We start from the raw sequence: 12,500 nt of genomic DNA on the forward strand, positions 1-12,500 counted from the left end.
GGAAAGCGGCGCTTGGTGATGTCAATCGGAACCGAAGTCAGCCATTGGGCAGACCTAACTGCAAAAGTGGGTTTCAACCTCTAGAGTGCACTCTCGCTGCATGAAGATTATAATGTGTAGAATTCTAACAGTTTACTCTCAAGTGTGGATATTTTGACCAGAATCCTTCACCAACATTTCTCAAAACCCATATACATTGGTTTAAAGCAACAACAAAACATTTTTTGGATTTAGTTAGGATTTCAATTTGTCTGACCTGTTCTTTTATGCTCTAGACCAGGGATACTCAACTTGCTTTGCCCGGGGGCCACTTTCGTGAAATGATAGAAGGCCAGGGGCCAGTTAATAAACAATCAATATACATTTTTCTGTAGCGGATTGTAGGTGTCAGACGGAGTTTAGTCTGACAATGTTGTGCACGCCGGATAGTTACTTAGGTTAAGTACCGTACATACATAAGTGCCTGGGTAGCGAGCAGACGGCGGTATTTGACAATTTAGCAGCTAAATCATAGATTATTGAAAGATATTCCATATTCCAAACTGAAATGCTATAACAGAAGTGTGAGTATTGGCCAGAATTACATAAACATTTGGACACTTATTCAGCGGGTATCTTGCATGTTGCGTTCAGGTGCACTGTATTTTTTTTTCTCTTTGTAATTCCATAAGTTGAGTATCACTGCTCTATACTATTGCTTTTATTTCATACTTTTAAAGTCAGTTCCCATATGTCTTAACTTCTCTGTTGCTGTTCCATACTTTTCTCCGTTTTGTACCCCAGTATCTTGTCAAATACTTTGATCAGGCCGGTTTTGTGTTTTAAAGTGCTATACGACTTGACTTGACATGTTGTATTACAATATATCATTTCAGCATTTCGTACAATAAAACATCAATGGCCATTTCTTTTGTCATCATGTGTGGGTGAATTCCAGGCATATAAATCGACTCTGGCTTGGCAGAGAGCCAGCGGGTGGCTTGCTGGTTTAATATCTCTGTTACGATGCGGGGTGTTGCCAAATAGGACATTATCTGTTCCGTCGTGCCAGGAAACTCCAGGCAGACCGCGACCGGAGCTCATGACTTAAGTTTCTGCTGAGAAAGCCTTTCACCGCCGGGTTTGGTTAAGTCCAGTCATTTAACCATCCTGCTCCTGCTAAAACTCCTTTCTGCACCTCTGTCTGACTGCTGTTAAGCCTCCTGTACTCCACTGATGACCTTCATAAGGCAACAACCACCAATAGCCATTACTAGAAAGTGTGCATCATTTGTTACACCAGTATTACTTCGCCAAATTGTTCATGAGTTCTGTGTCATTTGGATTATTGCTCTGTGGTATAGTCGTCTGCGTCTAAGGGTCTACGAGGGGAAGTTACAAGTAGCACAAAACAAGGCACCTAGGCTGGTCCTGGGGTACTCCCCTAGATCCAGCATAGCTGACATGCATATATATGTCTTACATGGCTTAGTGTTGAGAAAAGGATAACGGCCAACCTACTTATATATTTTCACAGTTATTCAAACTCCGAAATTGATTTTCAACATAAATTATAGTTCTGGGATTCATACAAAATCCAACTACTTGAAGAAAACTGTCATATACAGGTCCTTGGCCTCTTGGAAATGTCTACCATCCAAATGTGTTCCATCAAAGGGAGGGTTGGTTTGAAAAGGATGCTCAGATCAGATCCCATCTTCACTCACACACACCATCTCACTCACAATGATCAGAGGGAAGAGCACCTCCTACTGGTCCTCCAACACTACTTCGAGCACCAGTCTCCCATCCAAGAAGTATCCACAGCCAGACCTGCTTAGCTTCCCCAGGAAAGCCAGTAATGCAATATTGGAATGGAATATGTAATGGAATAATGATTTGAATGGGAATGACTGTCCTATCAATTCAAGTTCAGTGGAGTCAACCTATATCCAGCTGATGAAAGGTGAAAAGACTCAAACTCTTGAATTAGAAATGGTTTCCTGTGCTGCCCTGAGACGAACCGGTGAAGATAAACAGCCAAATACACAGCTGAAAAGTGTTTTGTGTGGCTCTACCTTGCAAGCTTGGCACAGGCCTCCTTCAAACAGTGGGTGGAAGGTTGCTGCTCTCATCTTTCCACAGGAGATACAGAACTCTGCCAGCGCGCGCACACACACACACACACACACACACACACACACACACACACACACACACACACACACACACACACACACACACACACACACACACACACACGTGTCAATCAACTGTTTAAAAATAAATCACACATAGGGAATTAATCGCATACACAAACACACACACACACACACACACACACACACACACACACACACACACACACACACACACACACACAATCTGAAATTTGAGTAATTACCTTCTATACTTCTTTTATTATTCAGAACTTCATTCACCATTTGTTCTGAGAGAAAAGGAGAATGTTAAAAAACACATAAAAAACTTTATTTTCTTAAAAAAATTTCTGCGCCAATTTTCTCTGGAGAACTTGGGATGATTTAAAACTGTTTTTTTTCCTAAAATAAGCATCAGTGTGCAGTACAGTTCACTTTATTAAACAAAAGTAAAGCAAACGTTCTAACTACCGTAATCTAAACGTAACAGCTATTAAAGACAAGTTCTTGTATGTATTCCAAAATCCTGTATGTGGCGTGACCAGTGTGCCCGGGCTTTGAGCTGTACCTCTGCTGTAGGTCTCCTCGGGGGCGGCCTTGCTCTTACAGAGGCTGACTCTGGGTCTCTTCGCGCTGGGGAAGTACTCCGGCAGGGACACGTCTAGGACCTGGTGGTTCAGCGGGTTACTCTCTGGAAACACACACACACACACACACAAAGACGGAAACAAGGCATCAACTCACAGCCATAGCTACAGCGACATACAAAGTGATGTGACCCCTTTGGGAAAATGTTGCCTCACTTTGGAGCGTTATTTAGCCCCTCATCCCGACCAGCTAGCATGACATTGTTGGTTGGTTTTGGTACCAATGGATGCATTAGGTCAGTGGAGCTCAAACCTTTTGTAAATTCAAGGCCCACTTCTGATTGTTACAACATTTCCGAGGACCACCTTCCAAAAATAAATGAGAGGCTATCATTGTGATATAATGATGTGAGAGGTCCTCCCCGCGCGGTCCACTAGATGGGGCTCTGAGGCCCGCCAGTGGGCCACGGCCCAGTGGTTGACAAACACTGCATTAGGTCATCTAGTTTCATATGATAGCAGACATCTCACTCTGGCTTTAAAACTAAGCCCACTACAGCCATAGAGACACTGCGTAACGCGTCATCATTCAGAAGCCACGCCCCAAGACGGGGGAAAACAGAAAGCCCCCCTCCAATCCTGGCGTTCTCCTATGTCACGTGCATGGTTGCGTGTTGCATAAAAAGATCGTATATACGGAAGATGAACACTCCAACTTACTTCCTTGACAGCTAGATCCACATTTTTCTTCTCGCCAATTCTCAATGGCTTCCTTGTTTTGCTCAGGAGTACAAAAAAACTTTAACTGGCGATTTTTTACATTTGTTGTCTGCGCAGCCCACCACACAACAGCTTTTAGCTATGTTTAATTCAAGGAAAATTACACTGGTGTGTGGAAATGAACGGAGCTTTTCCCCCATGATGGGCGTGGCTTATTTCATACAGTGTCTCTATGGGATAAATGACCACTCAGGAGCATAGCGGGAGAAAGGGTTAAAAAGAGGGCGACTCCAGCGAGAATCTGGGGTGTTTGCAGGTATGTATTTAGCTATTCTTTCTCTCGCTCTCTCTCTCTCTCTCTCTCTGTTTGTGTGTCTCTATGTGTGGCTCTCGCTCTCTCTCTCAGGTACAGGGTAAACATGTAGAGGCAGAACAGTTTCGGTTGGATTGTGCTAAACAGAGCAGCTGGGATGCGTCCCGCTCACCGGCGCTGTGCGTGGGTTTGAGTCCCTCCTCGCCTTTGGGCAGGAAGCCGCCGTTGGCCCAGTCCAGCATGGGCTTGACCTGATCCTCCGGACTGTCCGACTCACATGAGGGGAACGTCTTCTCCGCCCGGATACTGGCCATCTGAGGGAGAGGGGGGTAGAGAGAGAGAGAGGGAGGGAGGGAGGGAGAGAGAGATAGAGAGAGAGAGAGGGAGGGAGGGAGGGAGGGAGAGAGAGAGGGTTTCTCACTTAATCATATGGTCAACTTTTCACTTTTGTTTTTGGGTTGAGGCATTCTTTGAGGTTTGAAAGGGTCTCACACACCCAAGTGGGACCGTGTGGTACCAAGTGGTACCAAGTGGTACCGTGTAATCTTTCAACTGAAAATAAGAAAACATGAAATTCACCAAAACCACAGGATTATAAGATGATAAGTGAACTACCTCCCCTCTTACTCACTCTTCTCCACTCTTTGATGATAGAGAGGGCCACAAAAAATGTTCTCGCTACCAGAGGGCCAAATCTTGAGGGCTGGGGGCTGAACGGTGCCGGTGTGAAAGATTTGGGGCATTTGAAGCCAGGTTTAGAGGAATAACTCATTTTAAATTAACAGTTGTGATGTCATTATTCAGTCTTAACCACCAATATTTGATCCTTTTCTCACTCACTCCTATGTCACCACCTGCTTTCCCTGCAGGGCTTGAAATTAACTTTTTTTTTATCACCTGCCAATAATGGCTGCTAGATTTTAAAGTTACCAGCCAATTAGAATTTCCCCTAGCCAAAATGTTTTTCTTGAAATAAACCAGAATATGAGTGGGTTAATTTAAGCATAAGTATCAGTAAGTGGCCCGGGGTTCTCAAAGCCTGTGTTGAGGGTCACACAAACAAAAATACACTCTTGAAATGAAATAAATCCAAAACCAACGAGTTAATTATTTAAAAAAAATACTTCAGTAAAGGCATGGTGTACCTTGGTTATGTGAGGGGGATATGGCAAATGAGCGAAACTTCCAAAAAAGTGGCGTATCCCTTTAAAGTGTAGGAATGGGCGAGAACGACGAGAAAGAGAGGAGGACGATAAAGAGAGAGAGAGAGTGAGAGAGAGAGTGAGAGAGAGAGAGAGTGACAGGTGGAGAAGAGAAAGTGAGGGGCGGTAGAAAGGTTGTTGTCTTAGAGAGACGACTGAGTGACGGACGAGCAGAGAGGCGACGGGCGGATGACAGGAGGCAGACAGGAGAGAGAGAGAGAGAGAGAGAGACATAGAGAGAGATTGACAGACAGACAGAGAGAGAGAGAGAGAAAGAGAGAGAGAGATAGAAGTAAAACCAATAGGAGGGCATGAACGTGCAGGCCTGCAGCCAGGTTTACACACTGTCAATCTATGTTTCCAACTAGAGTAGACACACACACACACACACACACACACACACACACTCACACTCACACTCACACACACACACACACACACACACACACACACACACACACACACACACACACACACACACACACACACACACAGTGGGGGAGGCTGGATGAATGGATGGATCAGTCATCCTTTTGTATTCTTTGTTTTATGCAAATATCTCATATCTCAATCTATTCTACTGGATTTAACCTCGAGCGAATCAACACAGCTCACCACTGTCTTCCAGCACTTTCAGGATGGTACCGATTGGCTAAAATGGGGGCAGTGGCCTACAACCACAGGTCAAAATTAAACATATTCATAACCGGTCATATGTCCCAAAAAGAGGACATTTTCAATCAAAACTTGCGGTACTGAGAACAAAAAAATCTATCTGTGTACCCTGATGAAGGCAACAAGCGGTTTTACAACAACAACAAAATATCATCGAGGGGAAAATCTAATAGGAAAACTGCAGAACAAACAACAAACTAATAATAATTATAATAATTAGATTACGAACGAAGAACTTGACTTAGTTCAAGTATGCAGTGCAGCGGTTAGATCAATAGAAGAGATAAAGCAATACTGAAAAACAATCACAAATGATAAAGTGCAAAATATAAAGTCAGTTGGCTTGTGGACTGTTGGTCAGGACAAAGAAGACATTTGAGGATCATCATCTTGGGCTTTGGGTCAAATGTGTTCGACATTTTCCACCATTTTATAGACCAAACGACTAACCGATTAGCCGAGAAAATAATCGACAGATTAATCGATAACGGAAATAATCGTTAGCTGTAGCCCTGGTCTGCTCCTCCTCTCTGTCAGCCTGTCTGTTCATCTGTGTTACTGACACAATGAGATGGAGAGTGCAGGGAAATCCCTCTCACACACACATCTGTGTTTGCTTTACTTGCAAACTTGGCTACTGGCAAACGCACACAGACGCACCTTCAGTGAACCAAGGTGTTCTTGGCAGGGACCGCACTCGCCGTGTTTTCACAACAGTCTTCAGATCTGTACGCTCAGTCACTGACACCTCCTCCCTTGCTACCCTCTTCTCCTCCCTCTATCTGTCCCTCTCTCCTTCCATCCGGTTTCCTCTCTCATCTCTCTCCCCTCCTCTCCTCTCCTCTCCTCTCCTCTCCTCTCCTCTCCTCTCCTCTCCTCTCCTCTCCCCTCCTCTCCTCTCCTCATGTCATGCCAAGACTTTTAAAATCTGACTCTGAAAACACTTTGCATCACACACACATAGCAGGAGATTTCATGATTGTCTTGGTTGTAAATTTGTTGACAGTAGACTATTACACAAGGTTGCGGTGTCACACACTTAATGATACACACTCTTACCTTTCAGGTAACATAACGTCACCTGGTACCTTTCAATCATGTGGCAAATAAGAAGCTGGCTGAACTCTGAACTCCAGATCGTGATAAGGCAGACTAAAAAACAATTACCATTTCAGAGAGGCTCAATCTTCTGTCAGCTAGCTTACATCGGTTTCATGTTACTTCGTCGCTGTCGGGCGGAGACTTTGTATCTCCAAATTCCTCCGTTTTCTCCCCCCCCCCATAAATGGATTTAGTTTCTGTTTATTTTTGATTAATGATACCTAATCAGCACTTACTCAGCTAGCTATTTTGCCAAAACAATGTAACTATATGAAACACAATAGCAAAACATACATGTACAAGTACATGATTTGCCTGTTGAAAAACATTGTAGCTAATTGCTACAAAGATACAGTCAGAGGCTGTGGCACACTGCCCAGAATCTTACCTCCAGCGCTTGGAAAATGGCCCTGCGGTACGAAGCCAGCTTGGTGTAGGAAGCCTGGCTGAAGAACTTGGGGAAGGCTGTGATGGAGTCCAGTTTGTCTGCTGAAACCTGGAGAGGAGGGGAGAGGAGAGGAGAGGAGAGGAGAGGAGAGGAGAGGAGAGGAGAGCGGAGAGGAGAGGAGAGGAGAGGACATGAGAGGAGAGGAGAGGAGTGGAGAGGGGAGAGGAGAGGAGAGGAGAGGAGAGGAGAGGAGAGGAGAGGAGAGGAGAGGAGAGGAGAGGAGAGGAGAGGACATGAGAGGAGAGGAGAGGAGTGGAGAGGGGAGAGGAGAGGAGAGGAGAGGAGAGGAGAGGAGAGGAGAGGAGAGGAGAGGAGAGGAGAGGAGAGGAGAGGAGAGGAGAGAGGAGAGGGGAGAGGACAGGAGAGGAGAGGAGAGAGGAGAGGAGAGGAGAGGAGAGGAGAGGAGAGGAGAGGAGAGGAGAGGAGAGAGGAGTGGAGTGGACAGAGGAGAGGAGAGGAGAGCAAAGAGGAGAGCAGAGAAGAGGAGGGGAGGAAGGGATGAGAGAGAGAGGAGAGAGGAGTGGAGTGGACAGAGGAGAGGAGAGCAGAGGAGAGCAGAGAGGAGGGGAGGAAGGGATGAGAGAGGAGAGAGGAGTGGAGTGGACAGAGGAGAGGAGAGCAAAGAGGAGAGCAGAGGAGAGGAGGGGAGGAAGGTATGAGAGAGAGAGGAGAGAGGAGTGGAGTGGACAGAGGAGAGCAGAGGAGAGCAGAGAGGAGGGGAGGAAGGGATGAAACAAAAAAGAGAAAGCAGTAAGAATTATGAGTTGTACAAACACTTTTATTTCCCTTCCTTCGATTCCTTCCTTCATTCCCTCCCTCGCTCCTCACCTCAGAGAACTTGCCATCTCCAAACCACTGCAGCCACCTCATGCCGTGGGTGGCCTGCCGCTTGCCGGTGGCACGCCACGTCACCACGATGCCCGGCCACCAGGAGAAGCCCTTGATCTTCCCCCACACCAGCTCGCCAATACCAAAGCCCTTGTTGTCCTGGAGGGAGGAGACGCACCCAGGAGGGCAGAGGAGAGGGGTGGAGAGAGAGAGGGGGGGAGAGAGAGAGGGAGAGAGAGAGAGAGGGGAGAGAGAGAGGGAGAGAGGGGGGGAGAGAGAGAGGGATAGAGAGGGAGAAAGAGGGGGGGGAGGGAGAGAGAGGGAGAGAGGGGGGGAGAGAGAGAGAGAGAGAGGGAGAGAGGGGGGGAGAGAGAGAGGGAGAGAGGGGGGGGAGAGAGAGAGGGAGAGATAAGTCTCAAGGTCTGACATTTTGGAAGACACATCTCATGCCCCTGATATCAGTTTGCCAATGCCCAAAACCCCTTGTTTTTCTGGTGACACGGTGAATAGATAGAGGGATAGAGGAGAGGCAACTTTGGAGGAAACATCTCCTTACTAGTTTATCAATGTCAAAAGACACTGGACATACTGTAGTAGATGACAGAAAGCTCTCATGTACCCTGTATCAGTTTTCCAAAACCAAAACCAAACATGTCTTCAGAGGGAGAGAGGTGTAAGGTATCCTACATTAAGAATGCAAAGTCTGTGAGTGAGTGAGTGAGTGAGTGAGTGAGTGAGTGAGTGAGTGAGTGAGCGAGTGAGTGAGCAGAAATTGTGTTTGGCCACAGCTCAGCCATTTTACGTGTGATCGTGCTGAATTTTTCAGGAAGTAAAGAGCACCCTTGCGGGTGACCTAACGGAGCCGGATTTTTTATTTAGGTCATTAGAGCCGATTAATGGCCGAACTTTCGATGTTGCACAATGGCTGCGCAGAATCCACTGAGTGACACAGTTAATGGGTATTGTGGGGCGTCCGGGTAGTGAAGCGGTAGATTACCTGCCTACCAACACGAGGGTCGCAGGTTCGTATCCACGTGTTACTGTACCTCCGGCTTGGTCAGGATTGGCTGACAGGTGGGGTTGAATGCCGGGTCATGTCGGTCCGTAGCTTTACAGGCAGGTGGGGTTTCTATGCTTGCTAACAAACCCCTGCAGCGCTATGTGATCTTTTAGCCTGAAAGCCATTAGGCTGCGTAATGGAGAAAGACTCAACTAAAGGACGCTACGCTCCGCTGAGCTCTGTCAGTATCATGTAAACACACACACACTTACGCAAACACACATGTATGAAAGCAAACGCATACATACACACACAACATACATACGCATACATATACACACACACATACACACACACCCCGACATGCTCAAAACACAAAAGCATGCACATATGCAAACATAGACAAGACCCACACATTTGTAAACACAGACATACACACACTGGCATGCACACACACACACACACACACACACACACACGCACACACACGCACACACACACACACACAAGGTATAACCATACAGAGGCTAAGCCCTCGTTCACACAGCACGCCGAAGCAACGCTCAACCGAAGCTGTACCTACGCTGTACCCACAAGTTTCATTTCGGCGTCCTTGTTAACAGGCGGCGGCCGTTCACACCACCCGCACGCGTGCCACGCTGACGCCGTGCCGAAGCCACGCTCACGCCAGGCTGAAGCGATCACTCAGGCCGGAGGCCGAATTTCCAAGCGTGACGCTGAAGCCATGAAGCCGTGAGGCATGAAGTCAATGGGAGTTGTGGACGGGTTCAAGGCGCGAGAGAGTAGGCTCCGAGAGGAAAAGAGGAGGCGTCTTGTGTGAACAACAAGGCGTACGTTCAGCTTGTGCCTGCTTCAAGCTTCAGTTCTGCTTACGTTCAGCGTCCTGTGTGAATGTAGCCTAAGGGCAGAGATATACTTGCTTATAACTATGCGTTTGCTTGTGCATGATGGCTGCCTTGCGCATCCTGTGTCCGTTTGGAGCATGTACATTGGATGAGATGCACATGGCATGCACACACACACACACACACACACACACACACACACACACACACACACACACACACACACACACACACACACACACACACACACACACACACACACACACACACACACACACACACACACACACACACACACACACACAGCCATGCACACCGGTGGTCGTCATGACCTGAAAGAGCCTATTGATACAGAGCAAACACAGCCAGACTGTGTGTGTGTGTGTGTGTGTGTGTGTGTGTGTGTGTGTGCGTGTGTGCGCGTGTGCGCGTGTGTGTGTGTGTGTGTGTGTGTGTGTGTTCGGCCACCTGCACTAACACAAGACCAGGTGGGAGGAGGTTGTGTGGACTGCGAAGGGAGTTACCCTCTCACCCCTCTTTCTCTCACTGACATACGGTACTTCCCCTTTTCTAAATACTCCCTCCCTCCCTCCCTCTCTCTCCCTCACTCCCTCTCTCTTTGAGAACACCATTTAACTTTCTCCTCTTCATCATCATATCATAGAGGCTCAAGTGTGGTCGTTAACTGTTTGAGCAAGGCGTCCATGAGTTTCACGTTAAATTCAAGACCATTCAAGATCCAGCGTCTCTCTGTCTCACCTTGTACTCAGGTTGGGTTTCTCTCTCCATCTCACCTTGTACTGAGGTTGGGTTTCTCTCTGTCTCACCTTGTACTCAGGTTGGGTTTCTCTCTGTCTCACCTTGTACTCAGGTTGGGTTTCTCTCTGTCTCACCTTGTACTCAGGTTGGGTTTCTCTCTGTCTCACCTTGTACTCAGGTTGGGTTTCTCTCTGTCTCACTTTGTACTCAGGTTGGGTTTCTCTCTGTCTCACCTTGTACTCAGGTTGGGTTTCTCTCTGTCTCACTTTGTACTCAGGTTGGGTTTCTCTCTGTCTCACCTTGTACTCAGGTTGGGTTTCTCTCTGTCTCACCTTGTACTCAGGTTGGGTTTCTCTCTGTCTCACCTTGTACTCAGGTTGGGTTTCTCTCTGTCTCACCTTGTACTCAGGTTGGGTTTCTCTCTGTCTCACCTTGTACTCAGGTTGGGTTTCTCTCTGTCTCACCTTGTACTCAGGTTGGGTTTCTCTCTGTCTCACCTTGTACTCAGGTTGGGTTTCTCTCTGTCTCACCTTGTACTCAGGTTGGGTTTCTCTCCATCTCACTTTGTACTCAGGTTGGGTTTCTCTCTGTCTCACCTTGTACTCAGGTTGGGTTTCTCTCTGTCTCACTTTGTACTCAGGTTGGGTTTCTCTCTGTCTCACTTTGTACTCAGGTTGGGTTTCTCTCTGTCTCACTTTGTACTCAGGTTGGGTTTCTCTCTGTCTCACCTTGTACTCAGGTTGGGTTTCTCTCTGTCTCACCTTGTACTCAGGTTGGGCTTCTCTCTGTCTCACTTTGTACTCAGGTTGGGTTTCTCTCTGTCTCACTTTGTACTCAGGTTGGGTTTCTCTCTGTCTCACCTTGTACTCAGGTTGGGCTTCTCTCTGTCTCACTTTGTACTCAGGTTGGGTTTCTCTCTGTCTCACCTTGTACTCAGGTTGGGTTTCTCTCTGTCTCACCTTGTACTCAGGTTGGGTTTCTCTCTGTCTCACCTTGTACTCAGATTGGGTTTCTCTCTGTCTCACCTTGTACTCAGTTTGGGTTTCTCTCTGTCTCACCTTGTACTCAGGTTGGGTTTCTCTCTGTCTCACCTTGTACTCAGGTTGGGTTTCTCTCCGTCTCACCTTGTACTCAGGTTGGGCTTCCCTCCGTCTCACCTTGTACTCAGGTTGGGTTTCTCTCCATCTCACTTTGTACTCAGGTTGGGTTTCTCTCTGTCTCACCTTGTACTCAGGTTGTGTTTCTCTCTGTCTCACCTTGTACTCAGGTTGGGTTTCTCTCTCTGTCTCACCTTGTACTCAGGTTGGGTTTCTCTCTGTCTCACCTTGTACTCAGGTTGGGTTTCTCTCTGTCTCACCTTGTACTCAGGTTGGGTTTCTCTCTGTCTCACCTTGTACTCAGGTTGGGTTTCTCTCTGTCTCACCTTGTACTCAGGTTGGGTTTCTCTCTGTCTCACCTTGTACTCAGTTTGAGTTTCTCTCCATCTCACTTTGTACTCAGGTTGGGTTTCTCTCTGTCTCACCTTGTACTCAGTTTGAGTTTCTCTCCATCTCACTTTGTACTCAGGTTGGGTTTCTCTCTGTCTCACTTTGTACTCAGGTTGGGTTTCTCTCTGTCTCACCTTGTACTCAGGTTGTGTTTCCCTCTGTCTCACCTTGTACTCAGGTTGGGTTTCTCTCTGTCTCACCTTGTACTCAGGTTGTGTTTCTCTCCGTCTCACCTTGTACTCAGGTTGGGTTTCTCTCTGTCTCACCTTGTACTCAGGTTGGGTTTCTCTCTGTCTCACCTTGTACTCAGGTTGGGTTTCTCTTTCCATCTCACCTTGTACTCAGGTTGGGTTTCGGAGCTGGACGAGGTGCTGCT

General features: G+C 47.1%; 1 protein-coding gene across 1 annotated transcript in view; it reads right to left on the reverse strand.

The window, feature by feature from the left end:
• dnmt3bb.1 (DNA (cytosine-5-)-methyltransferase 3 beta, duplicate b.1) overlaps positions 1–12,500 on the reverse strand; it is a 68,918-nt gene that overhangs the window by 19,058 nt on the left and 37,360 nt on the right. Inside the window, exons 6-12 of the mRNA XM_083641991.1 lie at positions 12,459–12,500; positions 8,013–8,171; positions 7,125–7,232; positions 3,931–4,072; positions 2,707–2,829; positions 2,384–2,428; positions 2,058–2,137 (exon numbers count right to left, since the gene is read on the reverse strand). The exon at positions 12,459–12,500 is cut by the window's right edge and continues 117 nt beyond it. Coding sequence (XP_083498117.1) covers positions 2,058–2,137; positions 2,384–2,428; positions 2,707–2,829; positions 3,931–4,072; positions 7,125–7,232; positions 8,013–8,171; positions 12,459–12,500 — 699 coding nt within the window. The remainder of the gene's footprint in view (positions 1–2,057; positions 2,138–2,383; positions 2,429–2,706; positions 2,830–3,930; positions 4,073–7,124; positions 7,233–8,012; positions 8,172–12,458) is intronic.

Source organism: Poromitra crassiceps (genome assembly GCF_964638095.1).
Source record: "Poromitra crassiceps genome assembly, chromosome: 8".
NCBI classification, from domain to species: domain Eukaryota; kingdom Metazoa; phylum Chordata; class Actinopteri; order Beryciformes; family Melamphaidae; genus Poromitra; species Poromitra crassiceps.